Below are 22,037 nucleotides of genomic sequence, written 5' to 3'. Positions count from 1 at the left end.
ATTTTTAACTCCATTATATACAAATTGATGTCTTGAACAAAAAAATTTAAATCTTTATAAACTACTTATTTGTTCGAGAATTAAGAATTTTTAATAATTAATAAAATAAATAAACTGGAAAAAAATTTATTTGATTCAAATAATCGATGACTATTATCAATTAAATATTTACTTGAATCAAATAATTTCTATTTAAATCAAATGGTATTTGCTTCAAATAATTTCTTTTCAGTGTAAATTTAAATAGAAAAACTATTTTTTAATTTTGTATTTTATAATCTTATTTGTATGTTTTATTTTTATTTTATTTATTATTTTATATTTATATTTTATTTATTATTTATATTTTAAAATGTTATATATAAAAGATTAAAAAGCTGTATAATAAAATATTTAATTAAAAAGCATTCCATAAAAAATTATTATTTTTTGAAAAAATCGCATCTTTATATAGCATAGAAACGTGACAAATTTAATTTCTGAAAGTCTAAATATAATAATCGTTGCATATTTGAAATATTTAAATAAAAAATTTACGACCCTACTGTTATCTCAACAAAACATATTTTAAAAATATTTTATCTAAATTGAATTCTGCATATTTTTTACGGTTATTACTAAACAATTATTTTTCATATTATTTGTCCACTTTATTTTCCATCGCGGAGTTTTTTCTCAAAGGGGCCGTACACATAATACGTCACGCGATTTTTGACCATTTTAGACCCCCCCTCCCCCCATGTCACACACTGTCCCATACATTAGCGCCATTTTTTCTATAGGTCGTCACAAATGTCTTGACCCCCCCCCCCTCCCCCTGTTCGCGTGACGTATTATGTGTACGGCCCCAAAGGGTTAAATTTTTTTGCCGCACATATTGTTTACATACTTTATTATTATTATTTTTATTATTACTTTTAATCAAGAATACGCAAATGATTACTACATTATGTAATATACAAAGTTATTTTACACTCTTGCATATTCAGTACAAAGTGATTTTTGTTTTACGACTTTCGACTTCTTATTTTTTTTTCTTATATGTGTATAATGCGTGTCTAGAAATATAATTGTACATTATTGTCTATGGGAAAAGTGTAAGCAGTATATAATTAAGTGTAAAAAAAAATTATACAATATTTCAAATGTAATGTTTTTTAAATCATTTTGAATTGGGAAAACAAAATCAATCTAATGGAACGTGCAATAGTTTAATAATAATTATTTGTTCTCTTTGACGTTTATTTGAAATAAAGTAGATAAATGTTCATCATTTTTAGTTTAATATTATTTATGTTTATCATTTAATATTATTCTTAATATATATCTAAAAATCAAGCCTGCTAAAAAGACTTACAGAAGTTTTGAATATCAAAAAGCTTTCATTTTGAAATAAATTACTTATTAATAATTAAATTTCTTAATAATCTTTTTACATACAAATAAAATTATAATTAACTCAGATTTCCGCAAATGTTTAAAAATTTTCACTGAGAAAAAAATTGTTTTGAGGCAAATTTGTCAGAACTTTGTATTTTCCAAAATAGGACATCTTCTTTCTATTTTTAATGAAAAGATAAACTAAATGTATGTATATACATATTTTTTTGATAAAGATTTTATTCCCTTTGATGAAGAATATAAAAAATAAAAATCGCAAATATGAATTTAGGTTATGTTTATAAACACAATCTTAATTAACTATTAGTAAAAATAAGCGCTCATTTTTTAAATGTTTCTTAGAAAAGAATATTACGCTCTTTTTACAACCAATGATTTTCTGTATTTATCATAATTAATAATTATAGTCTTTTACGGAAAAACACACATTTTTCTATAAAATAAAATTTGTTAATTACCAATGAACGTTAAACATATAGTAAATAACTATACCTATAAATATTATTACTTTTCTAAAGCAACTTTGCGATCATCAGGTCTAATTCATTCAAGGTTTCAGTTATACATTTTGTATTATGAATTGCTTTTTAGAGTAGCTATATAATGATTCATACGACTGTGACGGTAATTCCTTAAGAAAAATTCTACCTACATTTTTTTAAAAATACTTTTTCTTATATATTTATTATCTATTTTGCGTAAAAAATTATCTCAAAGTCAAAATAACAAAAAATAATCTAAACTACTAATGTCCAATATTGTAATTTTAACCATTTTTATGTATTTCTTACTTTTATTATTAATATTTTTATTTTCTTCTGAGGCATATGAGAAAAATGAATATATTGATATAAGATATTCTTTGCGGTGGAAACAAAGTAATTAATTATAAAACAGAACATGGAATATTAAAAATTAACGGATGCAAAAGAAAATACTTTTTCAATTTCAATATTCAATCTTGAAATTGCAATAATAAAAAAATGGAATAAAAAATATTTGTTTTAAATTAAACATAGTTTTAATATGTAATGCCTTGATATAATCAGATCTGTGAATAAGTGAGAATTGAAAAGGCAAATGTCTGTATCGATAAAAGAACTCTGACCGATGATCTTGATTATGCTCATCGTTATTCTTCAACAATCATTTTATTAACTTTATATGTATAATAGACACTTAGTTGAGAAATATAACACTATTATTATACAGGAGTCACATTTTTCTAATTATTTTATTTATTTCAACTAATTATATTTATTACTTTTAATATGAATTTAAGTGAAATAAATTTGTTAGTTATTTACATGTAAATTTGATAATAATCAGTTCCGCTCTATATTTTGGCCTCTCCCATATTGAATTTGATCAAAAGACGACCATGGCCTTGTTGCTTTAATACTAAATTTAAAAGTCATATACAAATGGTCCTACATGTAATGTTTGTATGTAATTTTCATACACATAATTTATACACCAATAATATAATTTTGTTCAATTCAATTCAATAAAATTCTATACGCTTTTAAAATAATTAACTATATTTACTTATCAATTGTAATAAATATTTATGAGTTTAAAAAATATATGCAGTCATCTCTCGATAATTATTAAACTTTCGATTCAGATTAGTTATTCAATAGATAATTTCCGGTCCCTTGAAAAAATTTCAATAGTTTAAAACAATTCATTAAATAAAATCCTCGATAATTTGAATGTATATATTTTTAAGTCCCATGAGTTTATCGAGAGTCAACTGTATAATATAATTATAATTGAATATAATATTAATAGAAAGATAACTTTAATTAATAATTATTAACAAAAAGCAAATAAGTATAAATCCTATAATATTAATATTCACTCTCTAAATTTTAATAAGCGAAATTTCACTGTTTCACAGCGATAATTATACAACTAATTCCAAAAAGCGTATATACGCTAATTAATTAGTGGATTTTCACTGATTTTTTAGCGAAATTTTACTAATTCGCAGCGTATATACGCTAAAATTGGAATCAGTTGTATACTTATCGCTGTTTCAGATTTAGAGAGCAGGGTTGCCACAGGTCAGGGAAATCAGGGAAAATTCAGGGATTTTTATTACAAATTCTGGAAAAAAATTAATTTTTAGAATTCATAAGAAAATTCTGAATTTTTTTATCTTTTTTGTTTGACTCATAAATTATAAAGTTACCACGAATTCTAATACAAAACCTTCAACAAATTTTTCTATTTCTGACAAGAATGAATTTTTTCATATTATTTAATTATTTCAAAAGTTTAAACGCAATTATTTTTAGGAATTTAAATAAAATTCTTTGCAAACTCTAATTATTTTTAAAAGTTTTTCGCGATTCAATAATTTTCAATATTTACTATTTTCTTAAAATTTATCAAAAGATTTAATTAATAAAAAAAAAAAAATTTGATACAATTTTACGAAAACATTCAATTATTTTCATAAATAATAAAATTTCATTTAGGAATTCGAATTATTTTCATCGCAAAATTTCAAATTACTTTTAATACAATTTTAAATAAATTCTTCGAAAAGTGCAATTAATCTTAAAAATTTTATTAAAACTTGACGAAAAAATTTAATTTTAAGAAACATTTAATTATTCAATAAAATATAAAATTAGTTGCAATAATTCAATTATTTTCATAAATAACTCTTAATATTCATCGCAGAAAATCAATTATTTTCAAAAATTTTTAAGTAATTCTGCAAAAAAATTCAATTATCTTGATAAACAACAAAATCTTTTCCATAAAATCAATTATTTTAAGGAATTTTAATAAAATTTTTTTCCAAAATTCAATTATTCTGATAATTATTAATATTCATTACAAGAATTCAGTTCTTTAGAAAAGAATAAAATACTTTGCAAAAATTAAACTATTTTCAAAATTTTTTAAAAATTCTCGTCAAGAATCAAATTATTTTGATAAATATAGATAGCGAAATAGAATTAAATTATTGTCAAAAATTTTAATAAAATTCTTGTCAAAATTTCAATTATTTAAACAAACTTTAATAAAATTCTTCGCATGAATCCAATTATTTACATAAATTATTATTTAAATTCATCTCAGGAATTAAATTATTTTTGAAAATTTTAATAAAATTCTTCAAAAAGTTTTCAATTATTTTCAAAAATTGTTAAAAAAAAATTCTTCGTAAAAATTAAATTTCAAGTTTTTATTTTCTAATATATATTTCACTGAAGAATTTTCAAATAATCGAAATTTCATAAAATTGAATTGTGAACAGATGGATTTGAAAATTGTCAAAGAACTTTTTCAAAAATTATTAAAAATAATTGATTTAAAGAAGAATTGTATTTAAAAATTCTAGAAAATGTTTATTAAATTGAAGTGATGAAAATAATTTTGACGAAGTTAAAGTAGTTCTTAAATAAAGTTAAAGTTCTTTTATAATATAAAATAATGATTTTGTAACACGGTCATTTTTAATTATTATTTTTGTAGCAACCCTGATATTATAATTTCTAATAAAATATTTACAACAACAAAAAAATAAAAAATAATAAAAATAGGTAAAACTTTCCTGCAATTTCTTTTCATATACATATTTTTTAACAAAATAATTTGCATCATTCTTTAAAGAAATAACAGATGTTTATTCCAATTTATTTAAACAAGTGTTTTTCAAAACAAATTTTTTATCACGTTCTGTTATTTTATTGAAAAGAAAGAAAAAAAAGAAGCATCAATTATCATATACAATAAAATATTATAAATACACGTATAGTTCAAAATTAATTTTAATTCGTGCAAATAAATTTTAAAATCAATTTTTTTTAATATTCCATTTTTTGTTAAAAAAAATTTCCATTTTTATATCAATTAAAATCTTTTTTTGTCACATGTGATTCAAATTTAACCTTTTCTCTAAAATTTAATTAACTTCATAAATATTTAAATTAAAAATTTATTAATACTTTTTTCAATACGCACCCAAATGATAAATTCAAATAAATCAAAACTACAATAGAATAAATTTGTTGAAAATTACCAAACATTTTATGACCGTTAAGGAACAAGAATTATTATTGTAATTATGTATTTATCTCATATATAAGTTTAGACCTTGAACTAAACTAGTTCACAAGTTTCAAAAATAATCTCAAATAGAAAGAAAGGAGTTATGTTTACGTATTACTATTATCTATTTAATATTAATTCTATTTGTCTTATCATTATTTTTCTGTCTTTTTTTTTTTTAATTAAATCACAAGAGCGACATATTATAAAATACAGAAAACAAAAATTCACGCAGCTGAAACATTGAACTTTAAGGCCATACCCAAGACAAATAATACGATATCATAATATTATTATACTAACTGAATTAACATTGTTTAAACAATTTTAAAATCCATTCAAAGTTTACAAAGATTATTGTATTTTAAATGATAGCAAATTTATTTACCCCTTCCCAATTTTTTTTAAAAAATGAATAAAACATGTGACATTGACCTAATAAAATTATAAATATTTAAATCTATTTGTATTGTTTCCTGAATATAAATCAAGAATTGTGACTAGTATAGTTATTTATACAACTGTATAATTCCAGTTTTTGATTATTAAAAAAAATTTCTTTCTTTTCTTCCCTATCCTACTAATTGTTTATGTATTTAAGTTTTCAAATTAAATAAAAATATAATTTCGCTTTGAAATAATACTATTTTTAGAAACGATATTTTATACAAAACTCACCAATGAACTGCTTAAATGTCCGGAAATGAGGGAAGAGAAATCCTTTTCCTAAAAATGACTGAAACATAAAAAAGTTAAAAAAATTAGTTAAGAAATTTTTTAAATAATAATAATAAAAAACTTATAGCATAATATTACATAATTATTTAATGTTCATTCAGAACTCATCTCTTATTAAATTCTTCTCACTATATTTTAAGGAAAAGCATATAAGAGAATAATTATTTTAATTGAAAAAAATTAGTGATTTCAATAGGAAGATAAAAATTCCATTCTTTGTGTACAAAAAAAAATGATAAAATTAATTCCAGTCATTGAATAACATTATTGCTTTTCAATTGGTTTTTCCAAAGCTACATTAATTATTTGATTGTGCGATAAAATAATGACAAATTCTTGAAAACGTTTATAAGAAAAGAAATAAAATGATAACATTTAAATCGATAAATTAACAGTGTTGAATATTTCATTAAAAAAACATTGATTAAAAATATATTTATAATACTTAATAATATTTAGACAAATTAAAGTATTATAATAAAATTAAAGTATTTCAAAATTCTTAATTATTTAATATAAACTATTTAAATTAAATTTAGTCAAGAGATATAATTTTTCAAAGATTATTTAAAATTGAAATATTTTCCAAAATATACAAGACAATAGCATTTCAATGTCAATGAACAATTATATTTTTTATATAAAGTAAAATACAGTATCTTTGTAGAAAAAAAAATAATATGAATCATGGAGAAATCTTAACCGTGATCTCTATATTTTTATTTTATTGTTTGTTTTATTACACTTTTTATTAGTATAGAACCTCTTGGATCAATAATTACAACCTTGTAAGAATATTGTTCGTTGAACTTATATAAATGTGCAGAAAAATAAAATGCGAAATAATAAAAATATCATACTCAATGGCAGAAATGAAAATAAAAATTGAATTAAAAAAATTTTTTTTTTAATATATCGAAAGAAATGTACACATAAAAAAATTAGAATTAAATTCAAAAACTTCAAATTTAAATTATTTAGTAGCATTAAATTAAAATAATTATTATTAAATCGATTACTCCGAGACAGGTGTAATAAATGCAATTAATACTAAATTAATTATTTTTATTACTTGACAATAAGGTTAAATATAAAAAATTACAAAACCAATAATAAAGAAGCAATAGAAGAAAATTAATTTATTCAGTAATTTGAGTCACTATATTATAGTTTCTACCTCACGTTTATGTTTTGGTATTTCTACAATAAATTCTGTTATGCAATATTAAAAATTGAATTCAATAAAATAAAATTTTTTATCGAATTTGATTTTCCAAATACTAATATAAAAAATTGATTTAAATTTTACAAGTTCAATAAAATTTTCTAAACTTTTTTTTTTTTTGCTGTGTTCTTTAAAAAAAAACATTTTCATTAACTTCAAGTTTTGATAAGAAAAGTTTAAAAACAATTTGTGACTCATTTCTAGTGTTACGTGTTACAAAAGAGCCGGAAGAATTTGATAAAAATATCGATTCATTTTCGCTGATTAAAAGTACAGGTATCTTTAGAAACATCAGTTGTCATTTATCAATGTTTCAGTGTGGTCGTCACGTTAACTTTTAAAAGTATATTCTGAAAAGCTGTCCAAGATATATACAATACATGCATAGAAAAAAATATACGACGTGAATCACAGATTAAAAAGATACATTTATACATTAAACGCGAGGTATATATCAACACAAACAGTATATATTAATCGTCCGACTTCAATTATTTTTTTCAGTTATATTTCTGTGTGCATTAACGGCCTACACGATGGCTGCAGCTGTTGACAAGCAAGTTTCACCTCTTCAGGCTGTCACCAACAGTGCCGAACAATTTTCCACACACTTTTACAAGGTACATTTTTTATAATTTTCATTTTTCATTGCAACTTATTATGTATTTTTGAAAGTGTTATCCAACATCTTGGATTCATCTTCATTTATTAAAAAACATTTCGTTATAGTAGAAACAAAAATGTTTCTACAGACACGAAATTTTTGTTGTTAACACAATTAAAAGTAAAGAAATGATTTTTTATTTCATAAAATAATTTTGAATTTAAGGGAATAAGATTCAATATTCAATTTAGAATTATATTTAAGATTCAATTTCTGCCAGTTAATAAATTCAATTCATATATTTGATAATTGTAGCGAATTCTAGAAGATTGTAACATCATTATCGATGATGTGGCAATTTATCACCCACCTTAAGACTTAATTCTTGATAATTTGTAAAAGAGGAAGTCTTATCAACATTTCGATGACGTGACATTTATACGTTAAAAGTAGAAATAATTATTTTTTATAAAAAAATACTTTCTAATTACACAGTGTAAAAATAACAACACGAAACTCTTATCATAGAATTTTGAACCTAAGAAAAAAAATTAATTTTTAATTTTTAGACAGTAGCGAAAAAACAACCAGGAAATCTAATTACTTCCCCATTAAGTGCAAATGTCGTCCTATCAATGGCAGCCTTTGGTGCTAAGGAGAACACCAAAAAGCAAATGCAAGAAGTTCTTCGAATGCCAGCTGATGAGGGTCTCTCAAAGACCGGCTACCAAAACCTGATCGACAGTCTAAACGTACATAATTATATTTTCAAAAACTAAAAATAAAAAACCCCAAATATGTAATACATTTATATCATTATTATCAATCTTTTAGAGTGTCAAAGAAGTGGATTTAAAACTCGCCAACAAAATCTTCCCCAGTGTTAATCTCGAAGTAAAACCAGAATTTAAAGCTCTAACGAAGGATAATTTCCGTTCTGAAGAACAACAAGTCGACTTCTCGAAATCCAGTGAAGCAGCAAAAACCATTAATACTTGGTGTGAGGAAAAGACCAACAAGAAAATTAAAGATCTCATTAAACCCGGTAAGGATTTATGAAACAGAACGTACCAAATATTCTTTACGGAATATCTATAAATACTTCATTTATATCTAATTATATTATATTATTTATATCTAACTATATTTATAATTAATTTAATTACTTTCAGATGATGTTGATGCTAGCACTGCTATGGTTCTCGTTAATGCCGTCTACTTCAAAGGACAATGGAAATTGAAGTTCGATGCAAACAACACCCACAACAAGCCTTTCCATGTTGATGAAAAAACTGTCAAGGACGTGCCAACAATGTACAAAAATGGCAAACTCGTTTATGGTGAACTCCCTGAAATGAAGGCGAAGTTCGTCGAAATTCCATACAAGGTAAGAATTTTTATACAAAGTTAATGTTTGAATAGAGAATACAAAAATCTGTTCTGCAAATTCCTTTCTATGGTGTGAAATCGATATTTGATTATTGAGATGAAAGTACGAAAATTGAGGAAGAAAGGGTACTCCTTCTACTTTTTAATCCTTAATGGTTAAAAGTAAAATAATTTCGGTCTTACCTTTAATAAAATGGTCCGTATTTGATGTTCCTCCTGGTCAATGACGAGTTCCAATGATGAGTCCTTTTCCGAATGGTCTGGTAAACACTAACACTCGCGATAAATACAATCCAAATTACTCTCTAAATTTGAATCAGCGAAAAGTCGCTGATTCACCAGCCCAGAGTATGCAGCTGATGAAATAGCGTATATACACTGATAAAACAGCGTATATGCACTGATTTTCCAGCGTATATACGCTGTTTCATCAGCTGCATACTCTGGGCTGGTGAATCAGCGACTTTTCGCTGATTCAAATTTAGAGAGTACGAACATGCACAAACAATCCAGCATTATTCAACAACTTAAATGTTTGGTGAATGTGGATTTCCTCCGATGGTGAGTTCTTTCGGCAAACACTGATATTCACGATAAATACGATCAAAATTACAAAGACGCACTATGCTTGGCTTTGGCTAATCACTTCACTGACTCGAATGTACGACACCGATATGCAAGAAAGACACTCACTGTCACTCGCGAAAAACATATCTACATTACACTAATCAAGCACTTCACTGTCACTTTAAAAATCCCCGATGAAAATGACGAAAATAAAATCTGCTATTTACTAACACGAATGTTCAACTGATGGACTCCTTCATTGATGAGTCTTTATCCGAATGATTCATGTTGCACTAATAAACACTGTTTAGATTGTTCGACACCAACATATAAGAATGGCAAACACTGACCCAAATGTTCCATGCCACTTAACTGCAAACACTAATAATCGCGAAAATTCCGATCAAAATGAAGAAAATGCTCCAACATTGTTGGAGTTCACTAAGTTGCAGTTGTCCACTAAGTCTTTAAAGGGGTGTCAAAGTCGATTCGATTTTTCCATTGAAGCTCTGTGTAAAAATACCATCGATCTTAACATCTTCTTAACTAACTTGAGAGTTCTTATACCAATATGACAACCGACCACACATCTGACTCAAATGTTTGATACCAAAACCAGAATAGATAAACTAATCCACTTTAAAATAATCAAGAACTCAAGTTCGATACTAAAATATAAGAACCCAAAAATACTTCCAACCGCGAAGAGTACCAATATCTCGCACAAGATTAACAAAGTACTCAACTGACCCTAATGTCCGATACTAAATTGTAGAAACGAAAGAGACGCTTCATGTCATAGGATTCTAGACATGATTGTAGACATGTCTAAATTCTAGACACTTGTTAGATGCCAATTAAAATTTTAAAAGAATTCGACAATACAGATGATAAAATGGATGAAAATTAAAATGAATTCTTTTTCTTACATTAGGGTGATGAAGTTAGCATGCTCATTATTTTGCCCGATGAAATCAATGGTCTTCAAGAAGTGGAACAAAAAATGTCTGAAATGAGCCTTGATGACATTAGACGTAGAGGATCTCAAGTTGAAGTAGAATTATACCTTCCAAAATTCAAAATTGAAAGCACCATTGATCTTAAGGACACTTTGACTGAGGTAAATGTTTTTTCCAAATATTAAAATAATAATATTCTAAAACCACTAGCTATACATTTAACAGCCTCTTTAAATTCTTTATTTATAGTAAATTTATAGAATAAACTTATTATAGTATCAAAGATATTTAAACATTAAATATTCTTGCTAATCAGGACATTTGGGTGTTTTGGTTCCTAAACTTATGAAAATTAGTTATCTAAAGAAAATCACTTTGAATCAATTTCAGATGGGAATGGGAGAAATGTTTACCGACCAAGCTAATTTCCGTAACATTGCTGACGCTGATCTTAAAGTGAGTAAAGTTGTGCAAAAAGCCTTCATTGAAGTAAACGAAGAAGGATCAGAGGCTGCCGCAGCAACTGGTGAGTTTCAAAATGCTCGTTTCTTTGAATATTCCATTTTTTGTATTGCTTTTTTCAAATTTGCAAGAAACTCCAAATAAGTGTTTTCAAAATATTTCTTCCTTCGAAACTATTGCGAACTATTCTCGTCAAAACTAGAAACGAATATCAAAATTCGCAGACTGAACTTCAAACATAAAGTTGCTTATATTTTATTATAATCTTCAAAGCCAAAATTTTTGAGTGACATTTGTTAATAAATTAATCGTTTCTTTAGAGAAAAGCTACGAAACAAAAGAATAGAAAATTTTTAAATACGAATAATAATTATAAAAATTCGCGAAATAAACAATGGTCATAAAAGAAGAATATTATTTGGAGCATCTTTCAAATTACTTGTTTTTCTCTACGGTGGCAGGCTTTGCAGCTTGTAATCCAGAAAACAAAAAAAAAAACGTACAAGCAAACATAATGCTCTACACAAAGATTTACAATATATTCAAAAATTCAGTAAATGGAAAGCACGCAGTGTTATTTATATATTCAATCACTTATATCACAACACTATCACACAGCATAAGAGTTTGGCTTACATGGTTTATCGAAAAACAATCGCTTTCTTTAATTTTCAATTTAAAATAGCTTTGAAATGAAAAATACTGATTTTATAATTTTTAAGTCATCGAATGCTAATGACGTGCATGACTAAAAAAATAAAAGAAGAGAATGTTTCTTCTTGAAAATGCAGCTATGCATGTCTTTAATTTATAATATTGCAACTAAAGCTGCATGAAAATATCCTAAAAATTACCGAGGTATTCTTTGAAAGAAAATAATATAAAGGGTAAATTTTGTTTTTAATTTGTTTGAAAGTTTCTTTTTTTGGAATTTGGTTTGTATTCAGATTTTATTTTTCAAATCCGTTCAATAATATTATATAATTTCGATCCAGCTGGATGCTGTGTATCGATTATCGCGATCTATGAGAAAAATATTAGACGATAAAAATATTCTTTATAAGCTTCTTTTCGTTCGATAAGCAAGAATCTAATATTGGAATATTTATCACTTGAAAGGAAATGTCAAAGTGCGATAATGGACAATATTTTTAACAATTTATTTTTTTAAAAAAAGTATTGATCTAATATGCTATGGATGTAGTAGTTATGATATGGAGCCGAAAACAGTAAATCAGAAATAATTTTATATTTAAAAACTAAACAAATTAAAAATAGCAATCTAATAAAATTGTTTTATTAAACAATCTCAGAATGCATGACACACATTTAAGTGGGGAAATCATTTCCATTGCATTCTTATAATTATTTCTCTCCCTATATTAATTTAGGTGAATTTGGATTGAAAAATCTGCCATAACGATGAGCTATAATCTCGTCAATAATTTATCAAAACATATATCTTTTGACAAAAACATTAAAATTATAATACGTTAAAAAATCACTATTATGTTTCTCTCCTCTTTTGTAAAATATACGACAAAAAGAACGCGTTTTTATTAAATTTACCTTGTAAATTTTTGAATTTACTTTCTAATTTATTTGTAAATAATTACTTATTCGATTTTTTAAAAATATAATTACTTAATTCTTTTGCTTTCTGTAAAAAAAAAGTATCAAACAAAACTGAAATAATTTTCATACTGCAAAATTAATCAACATATATAATTAAATTAAACCATAACTGGTGTAAGGAAATTTATTAACAGTAATTCCTATAGAGGTTTCGGTAATAATTATTTAATAATCAATCGCGGAGGTGATGGAAAAATTCATTAAATATTATTTACAGGCAAAAGATGGAAATTATACTTGAAAGAAATTTTTTTCCCGTTTTTTTTATAGAATTCCGAGCTCTAGCTTACTCTGCAATTATCCCAAGGCCCAAGATAACGTTTTCAATCGACAGACCATTTTTCTATACATTAGTTCATACTGTTATTCATAGAGACGAAAGTTCACTTCCAATTTATGTTTCCGAAAATACATTATTTAATGGCCATGTTACTAAGCCGGAATTATGATTTTATTTTTAATTATATTCAACATTTAACTGTTATATTTCGTTTTATATAAAAATCTATATTTTTATATAAAAGATCATTGTAAATAAACACATAATTATATATGTTAATTATTGTACAATAATTTCTAACATGTAGTTTTCATCAATTAATAACAAAAGACAAATGGCAAAAAATGAATTAAAATTTTCAATAATTAGTTGGCATCAAAAAGAAAATTGATTTCAAAATTTAAATTAAAAAAATTTTACGAAATGTAAAATTTGTATTTTGAGTCGAAATGGAATTTTTATCTTTTTTTATAGGATACGCACTTACCTTGCGGATTGATAGTCCTCCAGAGCCCACGAAACAATTTATAGTCGACAAGCCATTTTTCTACCTGTTATTTGCCAACGTTATTTATATGGATGACCAAAATGATACATTTGATATTTCCGATGTATCGTTGTTCAATGGACGCGTTTCAGACCCTGAAAGATAATAGAAAATTCAGAAATAATTAATATAAATTTAGTGTAAAAATCCTTGTAAATATGTTTTTTTTTAAACTACAAAAAGTTATTTTTAAGTTTTGCGGTTAAATAAAAAAGTTACTTAAAAAATTGATTTTCTTGTAAAATATCCCGTGTAGAGACGTACATATGGAAGTTCCGTTCATTCTATTGGTCGCTCTTCAAGGTCATAAAGCGACGATTGGTTGTCAAATAATGACCTTGAAGAGGAACCAATAAAAACATTAAAGCTTCCATGAGGGCGTTTTTAATCAGATTAAGATTACAGACCATATTTTTTTTACATTGCAATATTATTTTATCTTTATCTTTTTTTATTACTGTTATTCTTACTTTTTATTATTTATTGATTATTTCTTTTCATTAATTATTTTTTATTCAATGATAATTATCAAAATAGAGAAAGAGAGGAGAGAGATTTATTTATCATAATTTATATTTTTAACCTCAATCAATCATATTTCGGAAATTTTTTTCCATTGTCTCGAATAAAGTTCATTGGAAAAATTCAAAACGTTATAAACTGGAAAAATATTTCATCTTAATAATATCAATAAATAAAACTCATTCTTTTCATTAAAATTTAATGATAATAAGCAAACGCATGCTATGTGAAAAAAAGATATGTCACGGTTCTTTAATGCTTTCCACGCAATTCATTATTCAAATTCCACATTAAAAAAAAAGAAAAGTGTGTCTTGGAATAATAAATTCTTGCAAAAACATTTTGCACATATTTGCTTTCATTGTCACTTCAATAAAACTCAAAAGTGATAAATAATAAATTTTCGAAAAGTTATTTTTATAAATAAGTTCATTGTTAAAATCCACAATGTTGTAATTTTTTGTTAGCAGTATTAATTGCCGTTGGAGCATCTATGTACACAAAGCCGACACCAATTTTTGCTGTTGATAGACCATTTTTATATTCTATAATTTATCACAAAAAACACAACACACACTCTGATTCAAGTACAGTTTTATTCAGTGGTCACCTTAAGGAACCAATTGTAAATTAATTTTTGTAAAAATTATTGTGACAGTAATTAAAAATTCACAATTATTGTAAATTTTTCAGCAATATTATTAGCTCCCGGATCATCTCTGTCTACAAAGCCAACTCCAGTTTTTGATGTTGACAGACCATTTTTATATATTTTAATGCATAATAATAGACACGATTCAAAATTATTAAAATCTTCACTTATCCTTTTTAATGGTCACCTTAAGGATCCCACTAAATAAAAATGTTAATTATTTTCAAGCTGTGATTAGTGATGTAACATTCTTTGCCTCAAGACTTTATTCGTAAATTTCAAAGTTATTTGAAATTTCTTCACCTCTTAATCTTTATTGTCGTTTGATTGAATATTTAAATCTTATGCTTGCTTTACGTTACCCTTTTTAATGTTATATTGATCAGTAATAACAGAAACTATAGTGATCTATGCATATTATAAAAATATGATTTTTAACGTTCAGAAATATATTACTCAATTTCCAATTTTTTCCCAGCAATGGTATTTTTTAAAACAGCAGCATTCAGAAAACGAGAACCAGTGATCTTTGCTGTTGACAGACCCTTCTTGTACTTTTTAATTTCCAAGACAAACAAACAAAAGTACCCTTCAACAACACTATTCAGTGGTCACCTTAAGGAATTACTTTAGAAATTGACCTTAATGATAATCAAACTTTTATTTTGTTGTATTCGAAAATTTCGTTAAACATTTTTACAATAAGCATTAAGATAATAATTAGGGATTATTATGAACAAAAAAGAAAATAGTTCACAAATAAGATAAGAAACTCTTTTGTCCTTAGGAATGCAATTTATGCTGATGTCTGCTAGAATAGAACCACCACGAAAAACTTTTGCTGTCGAAAGACCCTTCAAGTACTTTTTAATTTACAACAAACAAAATTCTTACTTTGACTCAACTACAATTATTTTATTCAATGGTCAGGTTCATGAACCAATTGCAAAATAATTCTTTTGTTTCAAAAAAACATATAAGAATATCCGCTTGTGGATAATGTGATACAAAATGAACAAACTTTTTAGTATAATACTAAATTGTAAAGCAAATGAAAAATAAAAGAAACTGTAAACGTTTCGGGAAATTAACTTTTCTTGCTTTCAATTACACACACAAAATTACCCAATAAAGAAACTCAACTACAATTATTTTATTCAATGGTCAGGTTCATGAACCAATTGCAAAATAATTCTTTTGTTTCAAAAAAACATATAAGAATATCCGCTTGTGGATAATGTGATACAAAATGAACAAACTTTTTAGTATAATACTAAATTGTAAAGCAAATGAAAAATAAAAGAAACTGTGAACATATCGGGAAATTAACTTTTCTTGCTTTCAATTACCCACACAAAATTACCCAATAAAGAAGCAACTCAAATTTAAAATTTTGAGACAAACATAAATATACATAAAAAATTAACGATAATTTTTATTATTCCCAGCAATTATGGTTGCTTATGCAACGAGTGCAATCGCATTTCATCCACCACCAGTGATCTTTGCTGCTGATAGACCCTTCTTGTACTATTTAATTTTCAACAAACACAACTCCATGTCTTTTACAACAACAGTTTTGTTCAGTGGTCACATTAAAGAACCAAAAATCAATTAACCACTTTAGCTTTAATAATTATTTTTAAAAATAATTTTTCAAGTGCTTACTATTTAGTGAATTTAAAATAACTGTACATACAGTACTTACAAACAAAATGTAAAAAATTAATGGTAAAATAAAACATTGAAATGATTTTAATCAATCAACTTATCCACTAAACGTTATACTGCTTATTCATAGTAACATTCAATTTATTCTTTATAAAGAAAAAATCTGCTATATACTTGCTGAAAGATCTATTAAAATAATCATCTTCTCAAGTAAATAGATCTCATTACAATTAACAATAATTTATTGTCAGCAGTGATTATTGCCTTTGTGGATTCTGTGGGTGAATTACAACCACCACCTGTGATATTTACTATCGATAAACCCTTTTCGTACTACTTAATTTACAACAAACACAATACAAACTCATTGTCGACAACAGTTTTATTCAGTGGGCACATTAAGGAACCAATTAATTAAAGATAGTGAATTTATATCTTTCTAATTTTAATACTACAGTGAGTTCTCGCGAGTCGTTCAATTCTCGAAAATTTTCAAGATCATAAAACTCACGAGTCGTTCAACGCATAAGCCACGCCTCCAAGGCGATTTCAGGGATGTGTGAAACATATTTATCGACCCGAAAGACACAATATTCAATGACTTTGGTCCGTTTAAATTACACAGCACTGAGCACCGGCGCGCGCATGCTAGAAATTGAACGACTCGTGAATCGGACACTGATCAGCTGTTGAACGACTGGCGAGTTTGAACGACTCGTGAGTTGAACGACTCGCGAGAACTCACAGTAATTTCAAATTTTGTTTGTTCTTAAGTTCTCTTGTGATTTATACACTGAAAAAAAAGTTCTGGTTGGAATTACCAGAAAACCTGTTTTTAACTAGAATTTCGTGTTAAATATGCCCTAACTAGATTTTTTCTGGTTAGATTAACCAGAATTCTAGTTAATTTAACCAGAATTCTGGTTGTTTTAACTAGAATATCGTGTTAAATATATCCTAACCAGAACTTTTTTTTCAGTGTATTTAAGTTTTCAATTTGTTCCGATAAAATGTAAAGAATTAACAATTTAATAAAACATTGTAATGATTTTAACAAACATCATTCTTAAACCAGCTTTTCTGCTAAGATTTTAGTATTTCTTTAGACTTTACAGATTTTTAGTATAAATTTTACAGATTGCTTCTGTAGATTCGTGTACTTTCTTTTAAATTAAATTAGAAAAAAATGTATCATACCTCTATGAGTCTATGTAATTGATGATCCAGATGCAATGGTCATTCCCGCACTTTTACTCGAAGACCAATTGTGACATGATCTGTAAAAAAAATGGAGAAAATCTGTAAAATATTAAGATTAAATATGCACTCACAATATGATTCTACTTGTAATAGAAAATTTCTAATCTCTTACTATAAAACAAAATTTAGAATCATACAAAAAATTTTTAATCCATTTCGTTGAAAATTTAATTAAATAATCTTAGTTTCACTATTTTTTTGTATCATTATTACAACACAGCATAATTATTTTCCCAGCAGTGATAATGGTTGAAAAGACGTCTCTGATCACAGAACTATCACCAGTGATATTTACTATCGATAAACCCTTTTCGTACTACTTAATTTACAACAAGCCCAATACAAACTTATTATTGACAACAGTTTTATTCAGTGGGCACATTAAGGAACCAATTAATTAAAGATAGTGAATTTATATCTTTCTAATTTTAATACTAATTTCAAATTTTGTTTGTTCTTAAGTTTTCTCTTGTGATCTATATTTAAGTTTTCAATTTGTTCCGATAAAATGTAATGAATTAATAAGTTAATAAAACATTGTAATTATTTTAACAAACATCATTCTTAATTCAGCTTTTCTGCTAAGATTTTAGTATTTATTTTCTTTACAGATTTTAAGTATGAATTTTACAGATTCGTGTACTTTGTTTTAACTTTTAAATGAAATTAGAAAAAAACGTATCATACCTCTATGTAATTGATGATCCAGATGCAATGGTCATTCCCACACTTTTTCTCGAAGACCAATTGTGACATGATCTGTAAAAAAAATAGAGAAAATCTGTAAAATATTAAGATTAAATATGCACTCACAATATGATTCTACTTGTGTTTGAAAATTTCTAATCTCTTACTATATAACAAAACTTAGAATCATACAAAAATTTTTTAATCCATTTAGTTGAAAATTTAATTTAATTACTAATTTAATTTAATTTTACTATTTCTTTATACATATTATTATTACAACACTGCATAATTGTTTTCGCAGCAGTGATGATGGTTGAATCGGCGTCGCCGAACATAGAACCATCACCAGTGATATTTGCTGTCAATCGACCCTTCGTGTATCATTTGATTTACAAGAATCACTACAGAGACGTACCACTAACTTTATTTACTGGACATTTAAAAACATTTGATTGATATTAATCCGGAACTACAAATTACACACCTAACATTAAAAACAAGTAAAAAAATTTAATCGATCATATTGTAAAACGGCTAAAAATCATTGTAGAGTAGATATGAAGGGAGGCATACTATTCATATCTTCTAGAATCTAATTTCGGGAATTACTTATTTTTGGCTATTTTCAAGTCAATCAACCGCAAACCAAAATCAGTACTTAATGATAAATAATATTTTCAAAATAATTTCGAATTTTTATTGATTCGTTGATGAAAGTTCATATCGACTACAGTTGGAAGATTTTTTCTATCATAGTACTGATTAATATTGATACTGCTTGTCGTGGAAACAGTCATAAACACGAAAAATTGATATAAATCTTTTGTTCATAGGATTTTTTGGTATGGGAGGTTCTAGTATGATAAGACCACCAGAAAAAGCGGTGTTCACAGTTGATAGGCCTTTCTTATACATAATAATTCACCGTGTACCCGATTATACTTATTCCTTCTACTCAACATATATATTCAATGGTCACATCAAGGATCCAGTTGAAAAATAACTTATAACGTAATTTCAAACAATATCTCAGATATTCGAATCGACATTAAAAGTTGCTTTTTAATTTTGGGTTTGGCATCAAATGGCATCAAAACAAAAAAAGAATTCATTTTTGATTCAGGTATCTGAATTTGAACTTTATTAACAAGAATAATTTTACCATGAATTTATCAAGAATGAATTTACAAAACAAAATTATTCAGAAAGAAAAAGTTTTCACTGATAAAATCAGAATTATATTATATTTATAATGTAAAAATAAATTTAGAATTAAATTAATTAATACAAATTATAAAAGTATCTAAATTTATCTTTAGGAATTGTAGTAGTACCTATATCACTTCCTATGCCTCCACAACGACCAGTGATCTTCGATGTCAATAGACCATTTTTATACTCTATAGTTTACAAAACACGCAACAACAGCAACAACAAGAACAACACTGGCTCTAATCTCAGTCTTTTTAATGGACAAGTTGTGGATCCAAAATAAGATATTAAAAAAATAACTTTATGTTATAAATGATGCGACTGTTTATAAATTGTAAATTCAATTTTTTACCTATCAAATGATAATTGCGCTTTTCGTTTAATTAGTATTGTTTATAAAGTAGAGTAATATTTTGTGAACAAAAGAGGAACACACATTACTTTCTTGTCAGTGGCGTGTTTTTGAAAAAAATTTAACAACTATAATTTACTTTCAAAATTTTTTGAAGAGAAACGTTTGTCAATAGGTATTGAAAAGAAGTACTGTTTTTTGACGATTAGTTTCAATAATCTAGGGTCCGATTACAATAATAGTTTTTCTAATAATATACTATCTAATTATACTATCTTCTAAATGTTTTTCGCTTCCGAATTTGAATCTTTGCGCTACACCAGTAAATTTTATTTTATACAAAAAATGTTTGCGGAAAACATAATTAAATACTTCTTCATGAGGAAGCAATAACGCAAAAAATATTTGCTTGTGATTAACTAAATAGTTGTTTAAATTTTCAAAGGCACTCTAAGAATTAAAATCAAATAAACGTTTAAAAATAACGTCATTTTTTTAAAATTCTAACTTTTATCTGAATTTTTATTTACTTATTTGATGATTTTAAATTTTCAAATAATAATTTCTTATAATAAAAATACACTAATTAGACTAAAATATAACAATCGAGTAATTTAAATTATACCTTTTTTGTGTGCATTTCTGCGTATTACCTACATTTACATTTATATTTTGTGCTTATCTCAAACAAAAATTTTTTAATAAAAATATTAATTGGACTAAAACATAACCAAGTACATCTCATTCAATTTGTGGCCTATTTTCTTTGGTCTAACTTCTATCTATAAGTGTATAAATTTTTACTGGGTTCCTAAGAAATAATTGTCCTATTTTTTTCGTAGGAATGGCAATCAAAACAAAAAGTTTAAGAAGAAGGATACCTAAAAATTTTTCTGCTGATAAACCTTTCTTGTCGATTTTAAAAAGCAAGACTGTTGGTTCTTTGTTTATTAGCCATATAAAAGAACCTTAAATTTAATTTTTGAAACACAATTAAATTAGAAAATTAATTTAAAAAATGAACCTAATAAAAATGTTCTTTATTTTCAACAATTTATTTATTAATATAAAATTATTTTCCCGTGGTTTAAAATTCTAACAAACTAAAAGTTTGTTTATTAAAAATTAATAAAGCTTTCTGACAGTGAATCGAGAATTATTTTATTCTTAAAAATCATATTTTTTACCTCAATCAAAAATTTCCTAATAAAAATATTAGTTGGATTAAAACATAACACTCAAGTACATCATTCAATTTGTGACCTATTTTCTTTGGCCTACTTCTATCTATAAGTGTATAAATTTGTACTGTGTTTCTAAGAAATAATTGTTCTATTTTTTTGTAGCAGTGAGAGTCAATACAAAATCATGAAAAAGGGAACCTATAAATTTTTTTGCTGATAAACCTTTCTTGTCGATTTTAAAAAGCAAGACTATTGGTTCTTTGTTTATTAGCCATATACAAGAACCTTAAATTTCATTTTTCAACCATAATTAAATTAATTAGAAAATTAATTTAAAAAATTAATCTTATAGAAATGCTCTTTATTTTCAACAATTTATTTATTAACATAAAAATATTTTCTGTTGGTTTAAAATTCTAATAAACTAAAACTTTATTTGTAACAAATGAATAAAGTTATCTAACTGCGAATTTTATTCTCAAACATTATATTTTTGTACCAAAAAAAATTATCCAATTTGGTTTTCTGTCATAACATTTTTCTTAATTGTCTTAATTGTTTGTTCTTAATTGTTTGATTGTTCATAACAAAAGTGTTCATGTTCAAGAAAAATTAA

The 22,037-nt window shown here is 25.5% G+C and overlaps 1 protein-coding gene across 28 annotated transcripts in view; it reads left to right on the top strand.

The window, feature by feature from the left end:
- Nucleotides 1-22,037, top strand: part of LOC122512947 (alaserpin-like) — a 31,918-nt gene that overhangs the window by 4,555 nt on the left and 5,326 nt on the right. For 9 of the 28 annotated variants that reach the window (XM_043629133.1, XM_043629132.1, XM_043629141.1 and 6 more), the window contains exons 2-7: nucleotides 7,940-8,055; nucleotides 8,609-8,791; nucleotides 8,874-9,084; nucleotides 9,212-9,426; nucleotides 10,930-11,115; nucleotides 11,345-11,480. In XM_043629133.1, coding sequence (XP_043485068.1) covers nucleotides 7,940-8,055; nucleotides 8,609-8,791; nucleotides 8,874-9,084; nucleotides 9,212-9,426; nucleotides 10,930-11,115; nucleotides 11,345-11,480 — 1,047 coding nt within the window. The other 19 variants (XM_043629139.1, XM_043629113.1, XM_043629118.1 and 16 more) reach the window with 18 other exon arrangements.

Source organism: Leptopilina heterotoma, unplaced genomic scaffold (assembly GCF_015476425.1).
Source record: "Leptopilina heterotoma isolate Lh14 unplaced genomic scaffold, ASM1547642v1 Lhet_13, whole genome shotgun sequence".
Classification (NCBI taxonomy): Eukaryota; Metazoa; Arthropoda; class Insecta; order Hymenoptera; family Figitidae; genus Leptopilina; species Leptopilina heterotoma.
This window is presented reverse-complemented; position numbering and strand designations above follow the sequence as displayed.